Raw genomic sequence first — 27761 nt, forward strand, 5'->3', positions numbered from 1 at the left:
AAACATTCAGACACCTGCTTCCTCCTCCCCAAACCCCTCCCCTCACAGAAGCTGGGCCATTCTGGGGCAGGGGAATTAACCCTAGACTTGAGTACCATGGACACCACAGAACTTGAAATTCAAAGATCTGAGTCCAAGTTCTCGTTCCATGGCCGTGTAACTATGGACAACTTGTTTAACCCCTCTAAGCTTTATCTGTAAACGGTAGTTAATAATCCCTGCCTTGATTTGAAATATCAGGCTCCATGTAGGATGACCAGTCAGCTGTCTTCTCTTTTCCTCTTGGATGTCCTCCCCCAGCACCATAAACCCACCTTGTTCAAAGCTAGACATTGTTTCTGCCTTTAACCTGCTTTCTCTCTGTAACCTACAGTCACCCCAGACATCTCCTTCTCTCACTGGCCACCTATTGCTCAAGAACTCTCCAGTCTAAGTGCTAGATATCTCTGACAGCCATAGCCTCCTTTCCCATTCCACTGCTGAGCCCTAATGCAGGCCATTCTCATTTCTCACCTGGAGTATTGCAGGTTTCCAGGCTAGATCTTCAGATCTATGCTCCAAACTGCAACCAAGACAAATTTGCCATCGCTGCTTACACACCTTAGATTTCTGCACACCAGCTTCAGGACAAAGCCCAAACCCCTTAACATGACTCAAGGCCCACGGTGACCTGCTCCTGCCGACCTTTCTCTGACCACTACCTTGAGAGCATGCTTTGCTAGTGAAGTCCAAGAGCATGTCCTGTGTGTCACCTTCCTCTGCCTTCAACATTTTCCCCACTTCTCTGCTTCTAGTCTCTGCTCAAGCCTTACTTCCTCCAGGAAGCTTCTCCTGGTCTCCTCGGGTTTAGGGAGTAATCCCTCTTCCAGGTTCCCCCAGAACCCAGTGCTTCTGGCGTCAGAGAACTCATTGTGGTGTCCTGAATTTCCTGTGGCTCCTATTTAGATTTGTGCCTGGTAGGTGCTCAGCAAATGTCTGTTCAATGAATAAGCATGGGAATGGATTGCATTGAAAGGCAGTGCAAAGAACACTACATTTGGGGGGCAGACACCAGACTCCAGTCCCAGCGGTGCTAGCTTTGCCATCAACTCCCCAAGGACACTGGGCCAGCCACTTGATCTGCGGGACTGCCCCGTTCCTCTTTCCTTGGGTTCACTAACCCCTCATCTGGAGGGGTCTGGATGTGTTGCCCTCTGTACACACACACACAGCCACACATAGCATAGAGGAGCACTCAGGTTCAAGACCCAGGAGCTCTAGTTCTTCAGGTCCACCACCACCCCAAAATCAAGAACCAGGTGCCATGAGACAGGATACAGGTGACCTTCAGAAGCTCACATCCTGCCAGCTGATGGCAGGAACTGGCAGTCACCTGCTGGCTATCTTTCTCTGAAGCTGGGACTGGGGAAATCCCCCTTCTCTCTGCCCTCTCCCCAAAGGCTGATTAGCAGAGGCTGGGAAGGGGGTAGCTGTGGGGGCTTTAGTGGAGAAAGTTGGAAACTTGGTCCCTTCCTCTTAGAGAGCAGCTGAGGCCACAGGAGCAGAAAAACAAACACAAGCCTTTAAGACATTGTGCCAATAGGTCTGGATCTCGCCCACTGAACAACACCCATGATATCCCATTTCTCCGCCTCAGCTTCCCATTTCCCTGGCTCTACTTATGGGGAGATGGGTTAGGGGTGGGGTTTGGGGCTGAGTGGGGACTGAGACTGTCCACATAGCTCCTGTCAGGCTTGAATGTAATGCATCAGTGAGCCACAAAACAGAGCCCCATCTCCTGTGGAGTAAACAACTCTAGGCACAGCTTCTTCCTGCACCTACCCCTTCCATCCCCCTGCATGTCAGCAGCTCCTGCATGCCTAGGCCGGCAGCCGTGTGGTGGAAACAAAGCAGGCTTGGGAGGCTGCCGCAAAGGACAGGATGGCGGTTTTATATGTGGCAAAATACTTCTCCTAGGGAGTAAAGACAGACAGACAGATGGGGGCACATGATACCAGACAGGAGGGGGTAAGGTTGGGCAGTGGTCTCTTCTAACCAGTAAGTGGAAGCTGCACCCCACCCCCAGGTGGGGGGTGGGACAACATTGGCACAGGAGGTGGCGAGACAGGCATGAGGTGCCCATCCCTGAGGTGGGCAGCCGGGCAAGGCCCAGTCCTCGTTGGCACAATCGGCTCTCCCTGGCCCAGCTGGGAGGCTGGGGAGGGGCAGGGCTGCTGGGCTGGGGAATGCTAGGCAGAGGGACACTCCAGGTCAGAGGGGGTATGAAGGCCTCTCCTGGGAGGAATGGAGTGGACATAGGTAAAGAACAGGATCACAGGAGGCAAATACAGAGCAGCAGCAGCAGCCAAGCCCCCCAGGGGAGATCCATGGTCCCGAGACAACCCCTGGGGTGGTGATCATTTCTTGGGCACCAACCCAAAGGGCCTCTCCTGGGGTTTCAGGGTGAGAATGAATGAGCAGTTTTTGGTTTCAAAATGAGGCGGACCAAATGTTCCATGAGCTCCACACCCAGGTGACACAGGGATGTGGAGGGCCCCTCTTCTGATGGCAGCAGGCAAAGGATGTTGTAGGCAAAGCTCATTCCTGGGGCAGGTGAAGGCTGAGGCATGGAGGTGGGGGAAGGGTAGCAGCATCTCCAATTGCCCACTCCTCAGGGTTACGTCCTGGGCAGGCAGAGGGCACTACATCTGATGCCCATCAGTTTCTACCCAGACTCCTCCCCAAGGGGCTTCCATCCTGTAGCTTTCTCCTACCAGACAATGCTGCCAGAAAGCTGGGGGGGGGGGGTGGGTAAGGGGGAATGCAGAGGGAGGGTTGGGCATGAGGGATCCTGGATCTGGAGTTAGGGAAGAGAACCCTCATCGGAAAGTCTGTGGTCTCTCTCTCCAGGAAAAGCCCCCTACCCTTCCCAAAAACTCCAGGTTGGAAAAAGGGCCACCCCATTTAGGACGCTCATTTAGAGCCCCAAGTAGAGTTAAGGAAGTGCACCTTTTCTCTGGAAGAGGGGAGAGAGACCCCCTGAGGTGGGGAGAAGGGGACACTGCAGAAAGGTGGGCATCCCCCATTCATCCACCGTAGGTAAAAACCTACCGCTGGGGCTTAAGGGACTCCCAGGAGCTGGATGCTACCACCAAAGAAACCCCCAAACATTGAGCAAAGGCATCTGAAAGGAGGCAGCGCCCCCTGGAGGCAAGATACACCTCCGTGGTGAGCCAGCTGTACCTCCCTTCCCCTGGCCTGAGCCCTGCCTCCCACAGCGGGGCCCCTGCCTCTCAGCGGATGTAAACACCGCGTCCCCAGCCCTCCAGCTCGTTCTTGTTGCGTCCCAGCACTGGTCCCCCGCCCTCCGCACAGTAGCGGGCCTTATTCCGGCCCCGATTCCGGTTGTCAGTCAGCTCCTCTTCATAGTCTTCTTCCTCATCTTCCCAGGATCCCTGACGAGCTGGTGGGGTGCTGCCCCCGGCAGGGTCTCCAAGCCCTGGCCCCTCCGAGGGGTCAGTCTCCATGTCCACACATGAATCTCCCAGCTCCGTGTAGGCAGAATTGCGGTTGCCAGAGGTGTCGGCATCAAACGTGTCTTGGCGGGATAGTGCCCGCACGGTGCCAACCCGGCCTGGTGGGTGGCTGCTGGGGTAAAGGCCTGGGGGTTGGCCCAGCTCCCCCGGGTACTCCTGCACACTGGCGTGCTCCCCGGTGGCCCGTTCCAGCGACTGGTCCCCGGAAGCAAGGTAGGGTCCCTGGTTAGCAGACAGACGGCACATACCATGCAGATCAGGCAGGGGTGAGAGAAACACAACAAAGCAAGGCAGGTTAGTGATGGCACCAAGGCACCAGCCTGGCAGAGGGAGGAGAGGGCTGGCTCCAGGGGATAAAGCCCGGCAAAGGGCTCTGGAGCCCAGCCAGATAGATCTCAGGCATTTGCTCCTTTGTTAGGACAGGGGGCGCCCAACCTTCCTAAGGCTGAAAAGATGGGAGCTCTCTCAGTAACTGTGGTACAGAGCCCATGAACAATTTAGTCATTGATTCCTCAACGCACGTCATTAATGCTGTCTTGGGGTAAATCATCAACAGCTCATTAGTACTGCCACTGGTTAGTGGTTGATTGGGTTAGTCATTGCCCCAGTTTTCTAAATATACTAAAGGGATTTCAGCTCGAGCTCACTAACCCCAGCTCCTTCAGCCCAAACCAGACCTTAATCAGAGGCTTCTAGAACCCCACACTCCCTGCCCCTAGTCAAATGATGGAATCCCTCCTCTGCCCCCAGTCAAATGATGGAATCCCTCCTCTGCCCCCAGCAAAGACTCAAAGCAGCAGGACAGGTAAGATTGATGGGTCTCTATCCCCTCAGGAGATGATAAGGTGGCCCAATGTCCTCAGCTGCAAATGCCACATGACCTGATGGCCACTTCCACTAAAGAGACTGTTGGGTGGGTGCAGAGAGGCCTGGGTCCTAGTCCGGCCCCTTTAAGTTGTGTGACCCTAAGCAAATGAATCCCCTTCCTGTGGCCCAGTTTCTCTGTGGTGTGTGATGAAGATTAGAGCAGCAGTTTCCAAACTGTTCCCCAGAGATCTGGGATGGAGTAGGGAGGGCACAGAGTGCTTCAGAGGTGCCCATGGAGGTGAAGTGGAAACCAAGCCACTAGCTCCCTCTGAGCAGAGCAAGGATGCCTTATCTATATACTGAGCTTCCACATAAGATTCAGTGAACAAATCTGAAAAGCAATGGTCTAGAATGTTTTTTTTTTCTGGCTCTAATAGAAAATCAAATACTTGATGGGATCTCAGAGGTGGGCCATGGCTCCCACGAGAGGCAGGGCAGGGCACCCACAAGAGAGCCTTTCCTGGAACTCGTTTAACTGGGAGAAGAATGGAAGGCTCAGCATCAGTCACAGAAGATGATATATTCTAGATCCCTTCTGAGGGGCCTCCTGTGGTTTGGGCTCTAGGGGAGGGGACAGTCTCTCTGGGTTTAAAGGCCTCTGCTCTGTGGGATTCCCTGCTCTGTTGGGTTTACAATGCTGTGACCACTACTGGGTCTAAAATGGGTATGGAGTCCAGTAAATGAATCTATCAGTCTTCCCCATGTTTTCTTCCTAGTGACTTGTCTTACAGGGCCCCCAGTCAGGCCTCATACCCAAAAGCCCCCAAGGCAGCAGATGTAGTCCTATGGGACCAGGCTCAAGGAGCACCACCAGTCAGCCCCAACCCCACCAAAAACCACAGACACCGAAAACTGCTGCTCACCACATTTTTTTTACAAAATAAAGCTCTTTTCTTCCTTTCCCACATTCCCTATGCTCCAGTTCCGGGCCATGGGCAGGAGGGGAGATTGGGGGGTAGAGGGGAGCAACCTACATGGCGTGTTCCTGCAGCTGGGGCACTTCCCTGGCCTGCTGTGAGGCTTCCAGCCCACCCCAGAAGCTGAGATTTCTCCTGAGTGAGGTGAGCACCTGTACCTGGAGGTTGGAGACAGGGGCAGGGCTGGCAGCCAGGGCTGCACTAGCCATGGTGCGGTTCAGCAGTGGGTTAGGTGGAGTGCTGCTGGGCGGGTGTGTGGCCTTCCAATAGGCTTCCAAGTATTCAGCCAAGTGCTCGCAGGCATCCTCCAACTGGTTCTCGTCCAGGATGATGTCAAACATTTCCTGTGGAGGTGGGGTTAGAGGCAGGTCTAGGATGAGCCAGGCATGACCTAGGGGGTGAGGGTGTGGCCTGGGCACAGTGGTTGGAGAGTCAAGGGGTTGAAGGACAAAGTTAAAAACAGACTTCTGGATGTCCAGAAAGAGGAGAGCTCTCAGATATATGCATTGGCAGAACTATAGAAGATCTTGGCACCCACATAGTTCAACTCCCTCATTCTAGATTTAAGGCAACCAAGGCTTAGTCTCCCCACAGAGAAGTGGTACTTCTGGGGCTTGAAGCCAGTCTCTGACTGCCTGCCCAGCACTCCTTCCCGGAAGACCAGTCTGCACCTATGGACCCAGCCTAGATATTCCTGGTCACTCTGTCTCCCATGCAGGCCAGAGTAAACCAGAATCCAAATGTACCCCCCTTCCCCTGGGTCTGAGCACTCACAGGAGGACACTGCGCCAGCTTCTCCGAGGCCGCTATTTGCACATTGAGGTGTTTGGACTGAGACTTCCCTCGAGACTTGATGAGCCTCTGAAGTACCTGGTTTGGGGGGAGAAGAGGAGCTAGAGAGACCTCTACAATGCACCAAGTCAGAGAGGCAGGTCCTGGTTGAAGCTAGTGGGGAGAGCCAGTGTCATGGCTGGGGGATGTTTAATGCCTCTTAGCCCTGGCCACTTCTTTAGAAATCATCTCATCAGCTCTGTATCTATCCTACACAATGCTCAGGCTCTCTCCTGGGTCTCATGCCGACATGTCCTGGGAAGTTCTCCTAACAGTGGCTGTATGAAGAGCAGACAATCCAGCCCCTCTAACCTTCTTCACAGGCTTCATTGTCCAGGCCAACTTTCCCTCCATGTTAACAGCCATGCTATGGGTCACTTGCTATGCACTGGCACTATTTGGTACTTTTTACATGATCAATTCATTTAGTCCCAACAATAATCCCATTAGGTGGCCACTACTATTATTAACCAATGATGCAACAAGCCAACATCATATGCCTCCTGAAGCAATGCACTCAGAAGGACACATGGCTTTGGTGATATTCCAACCCAAAATGTAAAACCTAAATCAAGTCATGAGGAAAACATCAGAGAAACCCACAATAAGGAACATTCTACAAAATTAGTGATATGTACTCTTCAAAAATGTCAGTGTCATGAAAACCCAAGGAAGGTGGAGGAATTGTTCCAGCTTAAAGAATACTAAAGAGATATAAAAGCTATGCAACACATGATCCTGGGTTGAGGGGGAAATTGCCATAAAGGGCATTATTGGGAAAACTGGTGAAAACTGAAGATGGGCTGCATTTTATTATTTTTTTAAATATATCTTTATTGATTTCAGAGAAAGGAAAGTAGAGGGAGAGGGAGAGACAGAAACATCAGTGATGAGATAGTCATTGACCAGCTGCCTCCTGCACACCCCCGACTGGGGATGGAGCCTGCAACCCGGGCATGTGCCCTGACCAGGAATCGAACCCCAATCGCCTGGATCCTAGGTCGACGCTCAACCACTGAGCCACGCCCAGCCAGGCTGGGCTGCATGTTAGATAGCACTTGTGAATTTGACAGTTATACTGTGGTTAATATCCTTGTTCTTAAGAAATACATGTTGCCCAGCCAGCATGGCTCAGTGGTTGAGCATCAAACCATACATCAAGAGGTCACTGGTTCGATTCCTGGTGAGGGCACATGCCCAGGTTGCAGGCTTGATCCCCAGTGGGGGGGCGTGCAGGAGGCAGCCAATCAATGTTTCTATCTCTCTCTCCCTTCCTCTCTCTCTAAAATCAATAAAAACTTAAAAAAAACAACAACATACATGTTGAAGTATTTAGGGAAAAAGGCATACAATATCTACAACTTACTCTCAAATGCTTATGTGTACGTAATAATATACATACATAAAGTAAATGTGGCAAAATATTCAAAATTAGTGAATCTGAAAAAATTGAATTGTATACTTTAAATGGCTGAATTGACTGGTATGTGAGTTAAATCTCAATAAAGCTGTTAAAAAATTAGCTGTTAAAAAATCGAATCACGGTTCGATTCTGGTCTGGGCACATGCTGGGTTGCGGGCTCGATCCCCAGCAGGGGGCATGCAGGAGGCCATTGATCAATGATGTTTCTCTCCCTTTCCCTTCCTCTCTCTGAAATCAATAAACATATATTAAAAAAATCAGCAAATCAGAGTGAAGAGCATCCAAGGGTAAAGAGTTCTTTGAACTATTTTTGCAACTCTTCTGTAAAAAAAAAATCTTTTAAAAAATAGTATAGATACAGTGCTTAGTAGGTAGCAGCCACTTTGCATGGTTGATCCATTTATTTGATCTTCAAAACCACCATTTGAGGATCCCTATTTTACAGACGAGGAAACCGAGGCATAGAGATGTTAGGTGACTTGCCAAAGGAGCATGAGCTGGTAAGTGGCAGCACTGGGACATAAGCCCAGGCAGTCTGGACTCTCAAAGAGTCCCCACCATTAACCTCAGCCAGTGCTCATCCATGGGGGAAATGGATGTGCCTGTCACTTTCTAGATCACAATGTTTTTGCATCCATTATTTTATTGGATCCTCTAGCCACCCCAGGAAGTACCGAGACCCTACCATCCCTTTTATGCTCATCAGAAACTTAGGAATCAGAAAAGTTAAGGTTAAGTAACTGGATGCTCAGCTCACAGGGTGCTATCATGCGGTAATAACTGTTACCACCCCTGGATGCCATCATGAACTCTGGGCTCTTGACATCATTACCTCAAATCCTCTCAACAATAACGTAAGGGAGGGATTATAATCTCCATTCCGTAGGTGAAGAAATCGAGGGTTAAACGCCTCAATTTCAATAAAAAATAACAACCAAAAAAACAAAAAAAAGCTAATAAATTAATAAGCCAACCAGAGCTAGGATTTGAACCCCATGCTGTCTTCTAACTTCAAATCCTTCACCCACACTTGCCCTCCATGTGTCTCAAACCCCCACTTCTTCACTTACACTTGCCTCTATGTTCCTCCCCCATTAACATCTAGGAGGGAAAACTAATGGAGCTACAATATGACAAAGGAGCAAATCAGCCTTCCTACGGATTTCATCTCTATCAAGGTCCACACGAGGACAGTGCAGCAAAAAGGGCTGAAATCAAGACAGAAAAAACCTCCCAACTGTCAAAGTAGCTGAGTGACACCTGGGACCATAAGCACTGAATTCTTTCAGTTTTCTGGATCAAGGATGGGAGGTCAACCAGAGCAGAGATAGGGGACTGGCCTTCATGACACTTAATATTTACATATTAATAGCTAACACATGATGAGGCACATTATATCAGACCCTTTGCTAAGTACTAAGTACTCACATTAGGTTGACTCATCACAATATCCATGTGATAGAGTTTTACAGAGAAGGAAAGTAAGGCTGGGGCACTTAAGTCACATAATTAGTAAGCAGTGGCTGGGATTTAAATGGGCAGCCGGACTCCTGAGCGTTCCTGTCCCCTCTAGGGTCAGGCTTCTGCACTCACCTTGGGAGAGGTGATCTTGATGTAAACAATGATGGGGGCCAGTGAGGTCTTGGAGAGCTGGGCTGGGTGGTTGATGGTGTCGGCGTCCAGAGCAACCAACTGAAGGGTCCGGGCCAGCTCGAAGATTCGCTCAATCTCGCTCTGAACCTCAGCTGGGAGGACATGGAGTCATGGAGAAGGGGGGATGTAAGGGAGCCCCCCCAAGAGGCAGTGGGTGGATAGAACACTTCTGGAGATGCTCCCCCACTTTCCTCCCCTCCCACATCTGGCTCCAGAGAGGGCGAATGAGGGGTAGACTCACCCAGGCTGGAGCGTGTGTTGGAGCGCTCAATGATGATGTGTTTGCTGGGGTTGTTGAGGACTGAGCGCTTAGCCAGGGAAATGTCTGCTGTCACACGAGTGATGGAGATCCTGGGGGATGGGGCAAAGGGAGTCAGGGGTCAGGTGGGCTAGACTGCCCTGCCCACTCCCCAGGCTCCAGGCCTGCCTCCTTTCCCTCAGTCCAAGAGTCCCAAAATTATCATTCAAGCCATCTTGCCCATCCCTAGCAGCAAAGGAACACAGTGGGAGTGAGAAGCTAGCTCCCAAGGTCTTACCTGCCGTCAAACCGATGCTTTAAGAAGTCGAACAAAGCTTTCTGCATCATGTCCGTAACCTAAAGGTGGGGATTGGGGTGGGAGCAGAAGTCAGGCGTTTAAAGCCATTCAGCAAGGGTGGGTTGCTGGGTATATACAGCCTCACGTTCCAATTTTTTCTTTAATTTCTGAGATGAATGGGACCTTGGGGGTAGGGGGGTTCTTCTGAGTCTGAGGAGCCTCCAAGGAGCTCTCAGATTCCAAAGGTCCTTCTAGGTGGTACCTCTGGGAGGACTTTTCTGGGGATTTTGGGGGGAGGAACTGGGTCCTCTGAGGTCTCCCTATGGGTTGGGCCCCTCTGGGAAATTTCTCTGAAGGTCTGTAGCCCTCTGGGGAGGATACCCAGGAACCTGGGCCCTTTGAAGGAATCTCTCTGGTGTCTGAACCTCTGGAGTCTCTCTGAAGGTCTGGGCCCCTCTGGGTCCACTCCCCTCTACAGGCTCCTACCTCATAGCCCTTGAGCGACGGTCCCACCAGGATGATGGGCCTCATGGAAGGCACCACGTCATAGGGGGGTACATGCTCTGTCTGGAGGGGAAGCAGGGAGGGGAAACCCCAGAGTGGAGATGGCATTAGCCCCTTTCCCCCAGCCTCCAGGCTCCCCCATGCATCCTTTTGTCCCCTTGGTCCCAGAGCCCAGATGTGGGGATCAGGGTGAGGGTGGGGAGGGATGGCCAGGGAGAACCAGGAAGGGTGGGGGAAATGGGGTAGATATGGGAATGGGTGTTAGAAGATCCCCCTAGCTCATCCCAGGGGGTGCGGAGGGGGACACAGAAAGCTGTAATACTCACCGACTTCTGCTTCTGTTTGGCTGGGTCCAGAGATTGCCAAGAGGGGGAAGGGTGGGGAGAGAAGGGAGGGTACCCAGGCAGGGGCAGAGGGCAAGGAAGGAGCCAGGACAAGAGAGGGAGGGAGGGAGAGCGGGCAGACGAGGAGAGATAACAGGGCATGCGTGTTAGTGACAGACAGAGCCAGAGAGAGGTGACGGGACCCCATGCCAGGGGGAGCCAAAGAAGGCCCCGGGTCAGGGCTGGGAGTGGACTGTCAGTCAGTCCAGTGGGCTTGAGAATATTCAAACATACCAAGACCCCTTTCTGGGTCTTGGAAAAGCTGGGAAGAGTGACAGCCCCTAATTTGGTGCCCACCTCTTGCCCCCAGCACAAGCCAATCTCCCCATTTTAAGAGTTCCCTTAACTGGTCCTGCTCTGTAGCCAGTAGACTCCCACATGCCCACTCTAGACCCATGGAGTCTGAAAAGGGCAAAGAAGGGTCACTGTTCCACTCCCCCTTCACATTCAGGGGTGGGCAGCAAACATGGAATATCCCACTGGTAGTGAGAGGAAAGGTCACGGTTCATCACCACCAGACCCTACTTCTGGTGGGAGTGGGGCAGCTTCCAAGGGAAGGGGCGCTTCAATTACAAGAACTATCCCTTCCTGCGGAGGGGGCCGGGGTAGGGTTGTGTGTGGAGATAGATCTGTCTGTCCTCTGCGCCATCCCACCCCTCTCGCCTCCTTGGCAAGAAGCCCCAATTCCCCACAGAGTCAGGCTGCTCCCAATCTGAATCAACTCCAGCCCCCTCCCCTGCCAAAGGCCTGGGCCCTGACCCCCTCCCCTCTTGTAAGAACTCAGCAAGAATTACCTTCTTGAAGAAGGGGATGCGCTTGCCATGGGGTGGCGGGGTGGTGACACTGCTAACACTAGTCTTGGCAGAGCCGCCATGCTCCCCAAGCTCCGCCTCCTCGTCCTCTAACTCTAGGGGATCTAGTTCAAAGGCTAAGTTAGTCATTTCGTTACCTGGACCGTGGAGTCAGGAGAGAGGGAGGAGGGAGTCGAGGTGGGGAGGAGTGAGATGGACATGGAGACACAAAGACAGAACGCAGGGAGGGGGTGGGGAAAAAAGAAAGAAGAAGAGGTGAATGGAACAGGGCTGGGAGAAATGAATGGGGGAGGGGGGAGTCAGGCAGAGAGATGGAGCTCCCAAAGAAATGGGAGAGGAGAGACATGAGAGGATGGGCGCTGATGGGCCCAGCTTGTGGGGTATCCTACTCTTCATGTAAAGGGGACCACTGGATGTGTGTGGAGGACTCAGGACTGGGGTGCCCCCTACTGCAGGGGAAAGAGGGGAAAGGCAGTGGGGAGACCACCCCACCCAAAACTCCCCCTAACTCCCTGGGGAGGTGGCAGCTCTTACCACTGGCAGGGGGCGTGGGGCGGCGGGTGCCAGTCACCACATCTCCCAGACTGGAGCTGGAGTTGTCACCTGATTTGCTGTGTGGGCAGAGAAGCAAATGGAGCTATGAGCAAAGGGGTGGGTGTGAGGGTGGGGGAATCTCGTTCCCTTACATACTGCCCTACCCCCAAGATTCTCCAGCCCCACCGCTGATGCCACAGGCAGCTCTGTGCCCTCAGGGAAATGAGTCAACCCCTGAGGCCTAGTCCTGGCTGTATGGCCTCTCCCAGGGTTGGCAGTGCCCCGCCCCCAGCCAGACACCTGGAGCTGAGGCGGTTCTGACGCAGTTTCTGCTCCTGCAGCAGACGCAGGCTGTCCAGTTTGACAGGGCTAGGGATGAAGCCAACCTCACAGCCCTCCTTCACCAGTCGCCCGATCCACCAGTCATTATTGTATTTCTGCAAACAACAGCAGGTGGGGTGGGAGAGACCAAGAGGGAGATTGGAGAGGCAAGCCAACAGCCACCCTGTGGGGAAACTACTCCAGGAATTGCCTACCCTGCCCAGGTGGTGGAACCCTCAAAGAGCCCCACCCCTTGCTCCAGCCTCTGAGGATAGCCCCAGTTTTCAGAACAACTCCAGGACCAGCATCCTCTTAGGCCATGGATCACCCCACCCCCAGCACATCCCTGTTCTGAGTCTTTTCTCCCCACGTGTCCACCTTGCCCTGCAAAGGGGACTAATACCTACACGTGCCTGGCAACTGCCACTCCACTTACAGGCCTCATCACAATCCCGCCCAACAACCTTGTGACCTAGGCATTACCACCCCATTTCACCAGTGAAACATTAGAGGCTCAGAGAGGTAGAGAGATTTGTCTAAGGTCACACAGCAGACTCAGCCCAGCTCTGCTTGGCTCAGAAATCTTTTTCCACTATATCTCCGAATGCCCCTTTCCTGGCACCCACTACCCTGACCTCCCTCCAGATGCCAAGTGTTCTCTCCACCTCTTTGATGTGCAGGAAGTCCTTGGGCTCGAAGGTGATGGCCACTCCCTGCACAGGCACCTCATCCCCTGGAGACGGGTTGTAGCCGACATTTGTCCGAACAGCAAATGCCACCGGCTTGGTCTAAAGGAGGTGCACAGGGAGGATGACAACCAGAGGGTTAAACCATAATATAAAATTGTACAACTTCCTGACTGGGGTGGCAATTACATGGAGGTTTGTTTTATAAATTGTTCATTAAAAGGTACACTGAATGGTTTATGCAGTTTATATATGTTAAATTTCTCAATTAAAAAGAAAGCAAAAAATAGAACTCAGCCCTCTAAGGGTGGAGGGGCAGCACTGGGGAGTGATAAGTAGTAGGGGTTGGGGAGCCCAGAATGACACCCAAAAGGAATAATAATAGGCTACTATTTATTGTGCCAGGTACTGTGTTACATGTTTCACATGCATTATCTCATTTATGTATCACAAAAATCCTATAAAGTATTATTATCTTCATTTTAATTAATGAGGAAACTAAAGTTCAGAAAGGTTAAGTGACTTGCCTAAGATCACACATCTAGTAAGAGCAGCCCAGGAAGTTTGACTCCAGAAAGAAGTGTAATTTTTAGCACCCCTCAAGCTCCTATTATGCGTGAAAACAGTATTAGACACATTTACTGTAAAAGGAGGCAGGTATTGTAGCCCACATTTTACAGGTGAGAGACAAAGGCACATTGAGGCCCAGAGGTATTCCAGCTGGGAAGGGGCTGGGCCAAGATTTGACCCTAGGTCTGTCTAGGCTGCTCTAAAGCCTGGGGATGGGCGAAGTAGGATAGCACAGCTCCTCCCTTCTTTCTCACCTTGGCTTTCTCAAGCTGGGCTAATGCCTGGCGCTCTGCTTCCTTCCTTAAGGCTTCCCGGTCCTCTTCCAGAGACACGTCAGAGTCCGATGGACGGCTGGTGTAGGACTCTGCTGAGCCCTGAAAACAGATAAGGCCAGCTCAAGGCTGACTGCCTCCCCAGCTCCTGGGCCTCAGAAGGCATGGCGGTGCCACCCATCATGGATGTCTCAAGCCCCAGGCAGCGCAGCATGATGCTACGGGGCTAGGAGAAGGTGGTATTAGATGGGAGGAACCAGGGACTGAGGTTTGCAGGCCCATGGGGAAGGTGTGGCCCTAGGAAGGGTGAGAGCAGCAAGCCAGGGGTTAAGGCAGGTCCAAGGACAGCTGCTTGGGGCCCAGGGAGGGGTGGGAACCTGATAGGGACAAAGCGCAGTAGAGGAGTGCCAGGGGACAATTCTCCCCTCCCTGCTCCTCATTCTCTCCCCTACCCTCAGCACCAGCTGAGAGAAGCTGTGGGTCCTTCCAGGGACTATAGCCACCAGCGTAGGCCTGAGCTTTCTGCACTGTCGGCAGTGGGCAGCCTGCTCGGCATAATGGAGCCAAAATTCTGCTACCTTGTGCTCAAGGGTGAGGGAAGACAGAATCCTACCTCCCCTGGCAGAATCAGGGGAGCCCCAACCCTCAGGCTCTCATAAGATACAAAAGAGAGTCCAAGTTTCCTGAGGTGGTACAGGCAGAAGAGTCAAGTTAAGAGCAGAACACGGGGCAGCCTTTCCTTAACGCCAGGGTTAATGCTGGCTCAGAAGTCGAGGTGTGCCAGGAAGCTGGTCTTGACCACATTGACCATCCCAGAGCATAACTCCTTCAGTGATGCAGGCACACGTGTAAGACACAAGCAGCCTGTCCAGACTCGCAGTGTGAATGAACACACTTACTCATGGGTGTGCTTGGATGTGCAACTTCAAGTCTGTTTAGGAGGGTGTGTTCTATAGTATGTGCTGGATGTCATGACTCAGTGCAGACAGGTACACATGAGTGCATAGAGGGGGGGCTCCCTAGGGGTCAGTGTCCCTGAGGGTGTGCAGCATGTGCGGGCAGGAGCCAGGATGTGTGGATTTGTGTGACTGCAGTGGTGCTGTTGCTGCAAGGGGTGGGAGGTGACATGGGGAAAAAACAGGACTGCAGAGATGTGCAGGTTTTTTCCTGAGGACATGAAAGGGTCGCTTGGCCATAAATGCCCATTAGCTTGGTATGGAGGGGACCTGAGAAATAGAGAAGACCCAGTCCCACCTCCCCCAGAGGGCCCTAGTCATTAGCTAGTGCAGTTGTCCATCCTTTCCCAGTCAAATCATGAAAATGGAGACTTGTGAAGGAATAGGTTGGGGGTGGGGGATGCAGTCACTAATAGAACCTGGAAAAGAGACATAAAGGAAACAGAGTGGAAACCAGCTCAACTACCACTGTTCACCCAGAGTCAGGAAAACAGATGCACAGAGGCCAGAGAAACAGACCCAGAGACAGAGTGACAGAGAGGCACTTACTGACCCAATACACACATGAACACACGCTCACACACATGCATGCACACGGACACATCAGGAATGGCGGGAGACAGGGAAACAGCACTGAGGCAAAGAGACAGGCTAGAGTGAAGCCCTCTCACAAGCTTTCATTAGGGGCTACTCCCACCCCGCCCCCCATCCCCAGCTCACCACGAGGGTCCGGCTGGGCGCCTCCATCACAGCACCCTCAGTGCCTGGCCCTGCTGGCCTAAGAGGTGGCCCAAACTGCCCGTTCCCCCAGGGGGCTCAAGTTACAAGCAGAGTTGCTACATGTGCAAACTGCTAGGGTATATTTAGCTCAGAGATGTGGCAAGGACTGCCCCCCCACACACACACTCCCTGCCACCTACTGGGGGTCAGAGCTAGGGAGCTGAGAGGAGCAAGGATTAGAGGTTGGGGTCTGACACCCTGGGTTGCCAAACACTGAGGGAACCAAGGCCTTTTTCTGTCAAGAGGGGTTACAAAGAGCACAGTATTCTTCCTAGCCCAGCCCTGCAACAGGAGGGATGAGGGAGAGACTGAAGAAAGGACTTCCTATTTATATACTTAGGAGACGCTAGGATGAAGGGCCCTTTCCTGGGCTCACATGTGCCAAGCGCTGTGGAAACAGGAATCAAAACGAAGGGCCTCCCTCCAATCTGTGGTGGATCTGCCTGGTACCATCCTCTCTCTACTGGCCAAGGAGGGGCTTGACCTCCACAGGGCCTTTGCTCCCAACTATCCTCTGCCCTCATATGCCCTGCCCATTTTCTCTTCAATGTACTCCTTTTCCTTGCCTGATCCCAAGTTCCTCTCGCCTTTTTTGGGTACCAGGCTTTGTTGAGATGCTCCGTAGCCATAGCAACCACATGTTTCTCCCTGAGCCTGAGATGGCCTGGGGTTGAGAATTAGAACAGAGATGAGAATGGCATCTTCCTGAGTACAGAAGAACCCAGAAAGCTATCCAGTGACCTTGCTTTCAGTCAGGGGTGCTGGGATAAAGTCCTTTCTAAAATCAACTCCCTCTTGCCAATACCCCACCTTCCTCAACACACTTTCTCTCCGCATATTAAAGAACAGTCATATCTGGATGTGAGGAAGGCATTCCTCTGACCCACACCTAACCAGGGCTCCAGGGACTCATGTCCTGGCTCCTCATTTCTTAGGACTTGCCTCTACCCCACGCAGTTACAGAAACTGGGGGAGGACATGGAAGCAGACAGCCGGCAGGGGGAGTGGGTGACAGCCCGAAGCAAGCTAGAAGGAGGCAGGCCAGGCTGTCCCTGAATGAGATGACGCAGGCAGGCTACATGGGTTGGTGCCTGGTGCTGGGGGAGGGGCTAGGCGGGGACTGGGCGGGGGCTGAGGGAGTGGGTGCAGCTGACAGTATATGTAGGAGAGGTCAAGGGGTGTCAGCGTGATGGGTGGTTCCAGGCAGGTGACAAATGATATGGGGGAGGGTGCCTGGAGAAAGCTTCAGACCCAGCTCACCAATACTGGGCTCCATCAGCCAGCCACCTCCCTCCTCTCAGCCCAGCCTCCCCATTACCTGGCGCACAAAGCTGTTGGACGTTGTATCCGAGGATGTGCTTCCATCCGACCTTTTGAACCGCCCTTTCCTCTTGCTGTATTTGCCCTGGAGGAGCCAGGAAGGGACAAGAGTGGAATCAGAAAGGCCCTTTCCCAACCCTTACTCCATCAGGCCCAGAGCTACAGCTAAGCCTTGGAAATATCATTTCCTGATCTATACAGCCCCCATCCTCTTCCTGGGGTGGTATAGCCCGAGGGGGAGGGAGGGCCCAGACCACAGCCATGGGGCGGAGGACAGTGCAAGAGAGCCCTAGGAAGCGCACACAGAAACCCCCAAACTAAGCCAGAGAGGCAGGGAAGGGGGAGGCGCTGAGTAGCTGGAGGCTCATTAGGCAGCAAAGCTAATTAAGATGCTGGGCAAGCTGCAGAGGCCTCGAGGGAAGGGAGAGGCTGCCTGCAGTGCTAGGGGGGTGGCGGTGAAGAAACCTGAGGGAAAGTCCCTCACCCTCTCCCCCTCAGCTGGAGCAGAGCAGGGCTGAGAGTGCCTGTGGCCCCTAGAGAGAAGAGGAACTGCCAACTGCCAACAGGGCCCAGCTAGGCTTTTCTTGTGCCCAACTCTTGTTTTCCTTTTTCGCAGTGGGGAGGGGAGGGGCAGCTCTCAGCTCTTAGAGACCCAAAACTAGATTCCCAGGGAGGGGATGAGGGGCATGGAAAGGTGTCTGGAAAGCAAATATCTAACCTCGGCCCTCTGCCATGGGGCAAATTCTGCTCAGTGCCCCCTACCCTGGGAGGATTTTTTTCTCATGCCTCTCCTCACAATCACGGTGGTCACACCTCTCCCCAAGGGGGCAAGAGGGGCCAAGCACCCACCCACTAACCCCCAGTATGCCAACATCCTGTCCCCCGTGGTACCCACGAGGCTGCATCAATCTGAATGCCATTTAGCCATGCCCCAAGATGAGCCTAGGACACAGCCCCCACAAATCTCTGGGGTAGGTTGGCTCAGTCTCACTGACTAGGCTCCTGACTTGGCTGGAGTGGACACTGCCTGACCACTCAAGCAGCCACACATTCAGGTATTTTCAGGCCTCCTGTAAAGGGGCTGCTTCTTTGCCCTCCCCAACTCACATACACACATTGGCGCCAGGCCAGTCCAAAGTAGGGGTTGATGATTGAGGGTTCAGGCAGCCTGCATCCTAGAGTTTCTTTACCAAAGAAGGTAGATAAGCCATGACCAGACTAGGATCTCTGGCTCCCTGGGCCTGAGTACTTCTAAGAAGAAGGATGGATAGAAGGGAGAGAAGGGCATCTGGGAACCCCAGAACTCTCCTTCCTACTCCCCTCTTTAAATCAGACATATACCCTATCTCTAGGATTGAGGATCCCTACAGACTTAAGAGGGTTCCCCATAAGCCCCAGACTCTCTCACACACAGACACACACCCAAGGCTGGGAAAAGGGAGTGGCACCCAGAGGGACAAGGGACAGCTGAAAGAAAGGCCCCAGCCAGCTGCCTCCCAGGCTCCAAGGGGCCTGGGGTGGAGAAGGGAGGTATTTTTAGGTCTGACCTGACCCCTGCCACACACAACACATACCCATTAACCACATTATCATGGCAGTTACAGTTGCTCGAGGCTGGCCATAACAAGAAAAGAGTTAATGCTATCCTAGCTTGGGGTGTTGCCAGATTACAGGACATGTCCCAGAGAAACCACCCTAGACTTTGCTAGTCACTCTACCGGCACCCACCACACCCAAGAATGCCCCTTCCTCGGAGTAAGCCAGGGGAACACTTAAGTGTTAGTGGGGGGTGGGGGCAGCAGACGTCTTCCCCCAGGTAACACTGATTCCTCCCCTCCAGGACAGTGAGTTGGCATCCATCCAACTTTCCAAACTTTGGAGGCATTTTTCTGGGGCTGAAGGGGGAGGGGAGGACTGGCAGGGAGATATAACGTGGGTGTTGGGGGAGAGAAGCTGGTCCAATATAGGGGTGTAGCTGACGTGGCTGGAATGGGGGCCTGGCCCCTTCCCCACCCTCGAGGGCCACTGTCTGCGGCCCCGAAGGCCTGCTGGCGCCGCCCTCTGACCAGCGCCTCGGCCATCTCCCAGAGCCACCCCCGCCCCACCCACCCCCGCCCTGCGCCCAAGAGCCTGCTCTGTGTCGCTCCCTTTGCCTGAGCTCGTTCTCTAGCCTCCCTCAACCCCGGGATCCCCTCGCCAGCACCCCTCCTCTAAACCCACTGGAACCGGTGCCCGAGCTGCAGGGACCCTGATCGCGGCGGAGACGAGGAAGCGAGGGTGACAGGCGGTCCGACCACCCCCTCCGGCTCCGCAAAACCGCAGCCCGATTCCGGGCCAAGCGCCCATCAATCATTAACCCGCAAGGCCGGGGGGCGAGCAGGCGCCCCTCTCCCCTCCGCGCCGGGCATATAACCCCTTCCCCCTCAGCGCCCCTTGGGCCATCCCCACAAGGTCCGCGGGAGCAGCCCCCTCCGTCCGCCCAGCCACCACGCCTCACCTGCGGGCTGGGGTCGAAGACCTCCATGGGAATCTCCTGGGAGGGTGGGTAAGGGCCCCGGGACATGCTGGTCTTCTGGACCATGGAGAGGAGCCTCCCCTCCGGCCGCCGGCCCGGCCCAGCCGGGCGCCCTCAGCTCATGGGAGAGGCCGTAGGAACCGAGGGCGGCGCGGCGCAGCCAGCGGCCGACCCAGCCACCTGGCCCGGCCTGCGGTCGCCCTCTCCCTGCCTTCCCTCCCTCCTCCCGCTGCCTCCTCTGTCGCCGCCGCCGCCTCCTCCGCCCCTGAAGGCTCAGCATCTCCCCCCGCCCGCTCCGCTCCCCCCGCCCCTCCTCCCTCCCTCCCCCGCCTGCCCCGGCCCCGCCCCTCGCAGCCCCTCCGCGGGCGCCGCGCAGACAATGGAAGAGCCGCCGGAGGGAAGCACGCCCCTCGCGGCTCGGGAGCTGCGCGCCGCTGGCCTCCGACCGGCCCGGGAGGAAGGCGGCCCACTCGGCGGGGGCTGGGGACGGGGGGCGGGGGAGGGAGGGGGCGGTTTACCAGGGGATGCCAAGCGCTAAAGGAGGTGTAACGCGGCTCAGCATGGCACCGTGCCCCCCTTCCGTCCCAAACCGCTCTTACAGCTGGTCTCCCCTTTCCCCTCCAGCTTGGGTCACCGGAACTTCCCGGACCCGGTGACCCTGGACCCCGCTTTAACTCCTTTCTCCCCTGTGTGGGCGCAGGTCGATTTGAACCCAACGGAAAGGACCACCCCCTCCAATATGGGGCTGGCTGGCGGGAGGCTGAGGCTGGAGTGGAGAGGGTGTCCAAAGAGTCCCAACAGAGAGAGCAACAAGAAATCCCAGGGACCCAGGAGTCCTCTGTCCTAGTCGCTACTATCCCAGGCCCTAACAAACGGGCGGAATTACGTCTGGGTGAGATCCACGTACCTTGGAAGATAGAAGAAAGAGGAAGAAGAAATGTGGATCTGAGAGGAGAGACTGGCTAAAATCATATCTAATGACTGTTGACCTAGAATTGCTCCCCCTTCATCCTTATTTGGGGACAAGAATCCAAGGCCTGGGCCCCACTTACCATGATCTGCGGAGAGACAAGGAGTGGGTGATTATGGCAAGAGACCTTGGTGCCAATTTGTCTCAGGCTCTTTCAGGTCCTGCAGCCCTGGACAAATCACTACACCTTCTCTGTAAAATGGGGTTGCCAGTACTGTGGTGTCTTAGTAGCCTGGGATTATTGGGAGGATGAGGGAGAATGAAGTAAAATAATGGATTCCTGGGGCTTTTGGAGATGTAAGGTGGTGTGCAGGGGTTAATCATGACAGGAGGACCTGTTACCTTCCTAATCTACCCCTTTCCTTGTTTTCACAAAGGAGAATCGAGAAGTAGAATGGAGATTTCAGTAGGGATAGTAGGGTTCAGTAACCCCAATATAAGGCCCACCTGTGGGCTGTGGAGTACACTGACTCCTCCCCACCCTGGGTTCTGCAACAAGTGGATGGCCCTCCTAAGCTGTTTCTCTGATCACATCACTTTGAGAGAGATTGCAGATGAAACCCATTTGCATTGTGCCATGAGCAGATCCAATCCTAAACAGGGTTCCCATCTCCCCGCTGAGCACAGGAGAGCCTGGCATGACAGAGAAGGCATGGGTTTTGTAGTAAGAAATACCTGGATTTTCCTTTTCTGTTACCTCACTTAGCTGTAAAATGACAGTGACACTCACTGTGTTGTGAGGAAATGGCATAAATTTTGCTCCCCCCCCCCCCTTTAAACCTTCTGAGCTCTGTTTAGCAGCCAGGAAAATTCAGGCAGAGATGGGGTGATCAGCTGGAGCCAGCATTCAGATCTAGGTTTCTTGAACCCCAGAATATTCTCCTTGGGTTTTTGCATTGAGTACTCCAAACCAGGAGGGAAGAACTATGGGCTGTACAGTCATATTAATTTTTTTTAACTTTCACAACTCTGCATTCACCCAGCCAATATACTATTTCTCATGTGCTTACTATGTTCTAAGCTCCAAACCTGCTGTAGTACAGTGTAAGCCAAAGAAAAGGTTCCCACTCTCAAAGAGCTTATTTCTTAATGCCTTCATTTGCAAGTTGCAAACATTAATTCACGTAATTTTCACAACTGGATTATGGATATATTAAGATTAGATACACTTTACAAAGGAGAACATTGCAGCACTAAGAGATTAAGAACCACAGTGGTGCAAAAACAAGCTAATGTCTTTGGTGACCTATTCTGCACTCCAGGGGCTCCCAATCTACTGAGAGAATGAACAAAATGTAGCTTTTGTCTGTTACCCGCCCTATTATTATCTTTCACTTCACTAATCTCCCCCGCTAATAAAACATCATTCCAGAGAATACAGGACGCCTGCAAGGACCGGGCCACTCTAGCAAAAACCCCTATCCCGCCTGCGCAATGCAGCTGACTTCCGGCTCCCACTAACCACGTGATCAAGCGAGCACCCGGGCTGTGCACGTCTAGAAGGAAGTCGGACTCTACCACTTTGCCTTACCAAAGGGGTATATTTTCTGTATTTTTAAGTTTAAAAAGATTCCCGATACTACGCTTCTCTTACCTGGGGTCTTTACACAGGATATAAGTAAGTTTATGGTGGCGGAAGGTGAAAGGACATGAGGGAAATACTGGTGAAAGCGGAGCGGGGGATGGGCTCTCCCCTTTACAGATAATGGGAAGAGCCGGGGTGAGATCTTTCCTTTCCGCGCTGCGGCAGCAGCCATGAGGTGAGGACTCGTGGGTCTCCGGCCTGGGTCGATCCGGGCTGCCAGGGGACGGCGGGGCTCGGTACCGTGGCTCAGGGTGGGCGAGCTGAGGTGGAGGCAGCCCTGAAGCGGCCGATCCCGGAGCTTGGGGTAGGCCGAGGCTAACTAGGCCCCGGCCTCGAGAAGATGGGGGTGGGGGAGCGTCCCGAGAACTTTAGGCCGGGGGAAGGACGGGCACCACATCGCACACGTGTCGGGTGATCCACGCAGGCAGAGGAAAGGTAGCGACGGTGACTAGGCTGTGGCCCCCGTACTCTCAGGGCGCACCTGCATCCGGGCGGATCTCTGGATCTATGTGACTTAAGTCCCAGGCCTCCGACTGCCGAGTGAAGCGATTCCTAGCACCCCCATAGGCCGCTCATAAGAAAACTCTAAGGCCAGCTGAATTTAGTTTATTACTGTGATGAGACGAAGAAAACGAGCCTGGGAAGCAAAGGACTGGACTAGCAAATCAGGCCTACTGGCCTCCGATTCTTCGCGCTAAACACTTGTCTTTAGAGCTGAATACCAGAATGGGCATAAGCCCCCTCTTCGTGCTAATTTTAACCTTTATCCTCATTTTCCAGAGGAGAAAGATCTTGATATAGGAAAGATTCCTAATCTGGGGGTGTGGTGGCGTGGGTGGCAAAAGTCCTAGTGGAGGGAGACGCGTTTGCTCCTAACACTTAAGTGCATATGTACATCCACTTTTCCATGTGCTATGTTTCACAACATTAGAAGACTTTGAAGGGGATGCTCATTCTTGCCCAGGAATGGCTTCCAGGGCCTGATACTATTTTCTGTTTGTCACAGTATGCTCAGGCTTCAAAAGAGGCTTGCCTCCAGTGTTCTCCGCTGTGGCAAAAAGAAGGTCTGGTTGGACCCCAACGAGACCAATGAAATCGCCAATGCCAACTCCCGTGAGTTTTTGGGTCTATGTTCCTTATTATTCATAAGATGAGTGATGACACAGTTGTGTTGACTCTTAAACCTAGGAAAGCTCATAGTCTGAGAAGTTTTATAAAATAGAAGAGCCACAGAAATAATGAAGATGCCAGAGGTTTATTCCTGCCATTTGCCAAAATGACAGGATAGAAGTTAATGGACAAAATGTAATTGAAAAAGAAAAAATTTTAATTAAAAAATCAATAAAAGAGCTAAGATTTCGTTTTAGCTCTTCCTGAAAATAAGGGGACCACCCAATGTTATATTAATGTCTATTCCTAGAGTGGATGTTATGTTTTATAGCTCTGTAAAGGATTTGTGAAGAGACAGTATAGGGACTGGGGAGTAGGGATGGCCAAGGTAATGATGAAGTGGGAAGACCTGGGGCCTCAGACTTCAGTAGAGCCTGTTGGCATATTCGAGGCAAACAGATGTCAGTCCTACAGATAGCATCGACATACCCACAATACTTCCATGTAATACAGAAAAAAAGTATTCGATGACATTTGTTAAAGATGGTAAAGCAGACTTTATTTGGGATCATTGCCATAGGTACAGGGACCTAGAAGTAGGGGAAAATTTTTTTTAATGAATAACAAACAGTTCTGTTATTTACAACTATTTTTGAAATCACTGGGCTGGGGATTTGAGCAGTGTCTATGGCCTGTCCTATTTAAACTCTGGGTTTTCACTGGTATTCTTGGGGCTAGGCCCTACCTGACTGACCAGGTGCATTATGTTTTTCCAGGTCAGCAGATTCGGAAGCTGATCAAAGATGGGCTGATCATCCGGAAGCCTGTGACTGTACATTCCCGGGCTCGATGCCGGAAAAACACCTTGGCCCGCAGGAAGGGCAGGCATATGGGCATAGGTTAGTGCTTTCTTCTTCCTCTAAGACTTAAGAAATATGGACTGAAATACACTCAAGGTCTTTTTCTTCCCATTCTGTCTAATCTTAAGCCCTTTTCTTACTCTGATATTTGATGTGTTCTCTCTGTGCAAATCAGAAAGTTGGCAGTGGTGTCAAAATTGAAAGTAGAGTATTGGTAGAAAGTGGTCACATTTCTTTAGCACCTGCCCCATGCCAGGGATTCTACTGGGTACTTGAAAAATGTTGTCTAATACATCCTAAAACCACTTTATAAGGTCAGGATGATTTAGGGAGGTGAAGGTCACACAGCCTTTAAAGCCCCTTTGGCTTACCATACTGCCTTGGTGTATGCCCTGTCATATCCATATTCTGTGTGAAGCATATGGGGAAGAATTGCTTTGTGCTTCCTTAAAAATTGAGTAAGTGAAAAAAATTAAATTTTAGGGATCATCTATAAAATAGAAATAATGTTACTTAAAATGGGATAAAGCACTTGGTGTTTGACCCCGTGAATTACAGTGTTTCACAAGGTGGGAGTTGGTAGCTGTAATAACTCACTTGAGACCTAAATGCACTAGAGTGGACCTAACTCATCTTCCCTGCAGGCAAGCGCAAGGGTACTGCCAATGCTCGAATGCCTGAGAAAGTAACCTGGATGAGGAGGATGAGGATTCTTCGTCGGCTACTCAGAAGATACCGTGAATCTAAGAAGATTGACCGCCACATGTAAGCACACCCTCCTCTTGGGCCCCCCAAGACCCATTTGCTGCTTTGATGGCTTGTGCTTTGCATAGACACAAGCTCTGTCTCAGTGGCCTTGGGGAGGGAGCCATGTATGTTAAGTAAGCTAAGAAAATTCTTCTGTCCTTTTTTTTTAATCCTCACAGAGGATATTTTTTCCATTGCTTTTTCAGAGAGAGTGTGAGGAGGGAGAGAGAGAGAAACATAAATGTGAAAGAGACATATTGACTGGTTGCCTCCCGCATATGCCCTGATCAGGCCTGGGGATCGAGCCTGCAACCGAGATACGTTCCCTTGGGCAGACTCGAACCTGGGACCCTTGGGTCTGCAGGCCAATGCGCTAACCACTGAGCAAAACCGGCTAGGGCATTCTGTCCTGTTTTTCTTTTTCATTTTTATTTATTTTTTGTTTAAAATATGGATGTCCCTTTTTCTCCCCAATGTCCCATTCCACCCTGTCCCATCCCCCTTCTGGGTCCCTCTCCTCACCATTGTCCGTGTCCTTGGGTTGTGCATATATACATATAAATTCCTTGTCCTTTTAAATTTTTATTTATTGATTTGAGAGAAACAGAAACATTGATGGTTCCACATATTTATGCATTCATTGGTTGGCCCCTGTATGTGCCCTAACTGGGCATCAAACCTGCAACCTTGGCGTATGGGAATGACACTAACCACCTGAGCTACTGGGCTAGGGCTAGCTGTTCCGTCCGTCCCCCATCCCCACTACATCATCAGGATAGTCAAAGAACTGAATTATCTGCCAGACAAGCTCTTCTGTCTAAAAAGTACACAAAGTCTTGGTTTGGGGACCGTGTGTGCAGGGGCAACCTCTGATCCCATCATTGACTAGAACCTCTGCTCCCTACATCCTGCAGGTACCACAGCCTGTACCTCAAAGTAAAGGGTAACGTGTTCAAAAACAAGCGGATTCTCATGGAACACATCCACAAGCTGAAGGCAGACAAGGCTCGCAAGAAGCTTCTGGCGTAAGTTTCTTCAGGAATTGGCCTGTGTCACGGGGGCAGGTTCTTTGACCTTTTATTATTAAAATGTGCTAATGCCTAATCTTGACTTGCATGCAGTCTATTAGGTGTATGTTCCTCTGTCCTACATACACCCCCACACCACCCACCATCACTGTCGGGGTGTGGCTACGGGGTAGTTGAAGTGGAAGCTCTTGGTAGCCCAGGCAATTCATATTCCTCAAGCTGACTATGCTCAAAGAGAGGTCTGGGCATATGCTTCCATCTTCCAACAGTTTCTGTGTTCTCAAACTGACCCATCTTTTCCGTTATTCAGTGACCAGGCCGAGGCCCGCAGGTCTAAGACCAAGGAAGCTCGCAAGCGCCGGGAAGAGCGGCTCCAGGCCAAGAAGGAGGAAATCATCAAGACTCTGTCCAAGGAGGAAGAGACCAAGAAATAAAGCTTCGCTTCTCTTACCTGTGTACATAGTGGCCTTGGCAATTACACGGATCAATCATTTAATAAAAGTAGCCTTCATCTACTTACCTCTCTGCTTCTTCCAAAGTTACTGGCTGTTTGTGGGTCTTCACTATTTATTTACTTTAGGGAGGAAGGGCGAGAGAGAGGGAGAACATCTACTTGTTCTCCTTACTTATGCACTCATTGGTTGATTCTCGTATGTGCCCTGACCAGGGCTTAAACCTACAACCTTGGCTTATCAGGACGACACTAATCAACTGAGCTACCCAGCCAGGTCTTAACTAATTTAGAGGGCCAGAACTGACCACGCTGAGGACTGGGATGCAGGCCCTTTCCAGAGTCCCTGTTTTCCTTCCTTGGCTCCTGGCCTCTGGTCAGGCTCATGACCCTTCTGTCCATGAGGGGTTGTTTTTTACCTTGTTTTGGGGGTGTGGGGCCTACTTTGAAGGGAAGGAAAGAATGCCTTCTACCCAAGCCTCTAAAATACTGTACTTCAGAACTGCTTTTACAGCGGAGTATGGATGGCACTTTGGAAGTGGTCTCAAATGTTGGTTGGGAACCAATAGTTGTGACATCAGTTGTCACATTGTATTAAAAACAATAGGAAATAGAATGCTTACACTTCTCAGCTGGGCACTGAAGTCCAAGGTTGAAATCTACTGCCCTAGAACTTCAGGATGGGTTTTAGCTACCATAGGTCCAGATTGACACCTGGACCTCTACTGTTTACTACCTGAGCTATTGATAAACAGCTTTATTGAGGTAACAAGCTGTCGTTTTGAGCATCACAATTTCTAAATCTTTTACCTTCCTGTCCTAGCAGGGTTTTTTTGGGGGGGGTTATACCCATCTCATAGGGTATAAAGGAAAAGGCTTTTCTCAGAAATTGTAAAAAAGGCACAGCATACAAAAGTAAAGCCACTGAATTGCTTAATGAATTTGTGTTCCTTTTACAACCAGAAAGTGGTCTCTGTTTTTTAACTATTACTGGTAGTAATTGCCAATTGTACAATAAAGTACCTGCTCCATGAGCTGAGTACTTTTAACATTGACATTGATGTAGTCTTGACAACACCGTCTTCATTTTGCAGAAGTTTGGCCTCACACACACAAAAATGATAATGCAGCGTTAGGGTGGGAAAAATGGATTCAGGGTATTGTGGGAAAAATGGATTCAGGGTATTTAAGAAGTAAAATAGGACTTTGTAGACATTGATTATGGGGCTGAGGAAGTCGGTCCCAAGGCCTTGAGCTTTGGAGAACTGGGCAGTAGATGCCTTTAATGATGAAACCAATTGAGGTGGAGAAAAGGGATAAGAGAACTGAGTTTTAAATGTATTGAGTGGGTGGCAGTTTGAAGGGTATATGTCCAGGTGGAGGGGGTTAGTCAGCCAGTTAAATACAGGAATGTCAAGTGGGATCTGGGTTGGGAGGAAGTTTGCATACAAGGGGCCACCGCCTTTATATTGGGACACAGCTAGCCCCTGATGTGCCGGTCCTGGTTACCTTCCTGCCCTCCACCCCTCTCCTGAGGAGTTCTTGTTTGAGGGGAGCATTATAAAGTCAATTGGCCTTCAGGGATGTACTTGGCAGATGCTCTTATCTGCATTTA

The 27761-nt window shown here is 51.8% G+C and overlaps 2 protein-coding genes across 6 annotated transcripts; one reads left to right on the forward strand and one right to left on the reverse strand.

Annotated features, from left to right (window-relative positions):
* Positions 1-1908: 1908 nt before the first annotated feature.
* CACNB1 (calcium voltage-gated channel auxiliary subunit beta 1) lies at positions 1909-19678 on the reverse strand. Of its 2 annotated transcripts, none has more exons than XM_081161842.1 (14): positions 19378-19678; positions 16879-16965; positions 13807-13926; positions 12962-13084; positions 12276-12412; positions 11976-12052; positions 11424-11578; positions 10229-10309; positions 9743-9801; positions 9448-9557; positions 9147-9298; positions 6074-6169; positions 5458-5643; positions 1909-3737 (listed from the first exon to the last, which is right to left on the reverse strand). In XM_081161842.1, exons 1-14 carry the CDS (start codon positions 19459-19461, stop codon positions 3273-3275), a joined length of 1932 nt encoding a protein of 643 aa, XP_081017968.1. In that variant the 5' UTR covers positions 19462-19678; the 3' UTR covers positions 1909-3272. The 2 variants fall into 2 exon arrangements, with proteins under 2 accessions (XP_081017968.1, XP_081017969.1); XM_081161843.1 differs by lacking the exon at positions 11424-11578 and adding an exon at positions 10573-10592 and having other exon boundaries at positions 1910-3737.
* Positions 19679-21821: 2143 nt separating this feature from the next.
* RPL19 (ribosomal protein L19) lies at positions 21822-26210 on the forward strand. 4 transcript variants are annotated; one of them, XM_081162450.1, is made up of 6 exons: positions 21822-21903; positions 22957-23063; positions 23837-23959; positions 24565-24685; positions 25582-25692; positions 26006-26210. In XM_081162450.1, the coding sequence occupies exons 2-6, from the start codon at positions 22958-22960 to the stop codon at positions 26127-26129; spliced, it is 585 nt and encodes a 194-aa protein (XP_081018576.1). In that variant the 5' UTR covers positions 21822-21903; position 22957; the 3' UTR covers positions 26130-26210. The 4 variants fall into 4 exon arrangements, with proteins under 4 accessions (XP_081018576.1, XP_081018573.1, XP_081018575.1 ...); XM_081162447.1 differs by having other exon boundaries at positions 21841-22125; XM_081162449.1 differs by having other exon boundaries at positions 21841-21983.
* The last annotated feature ends 1551 nt before the right edge of the window (positions 26211-27761 follow it).

Source organism: Miniopterus schreibersii (assembly GCF_964146895.1).
Source record: "Miniopterus schreibersii genome assembly, chromosome: 16".
In the NCBI taxonomy this organism is placed as follows: domain Eukaryota; kingdom Metazoa; phylum Chordata; class Mammalia; order Chiroptera; family Miniopteridae; genus Miniopterus; species Miniopterus schreibersii.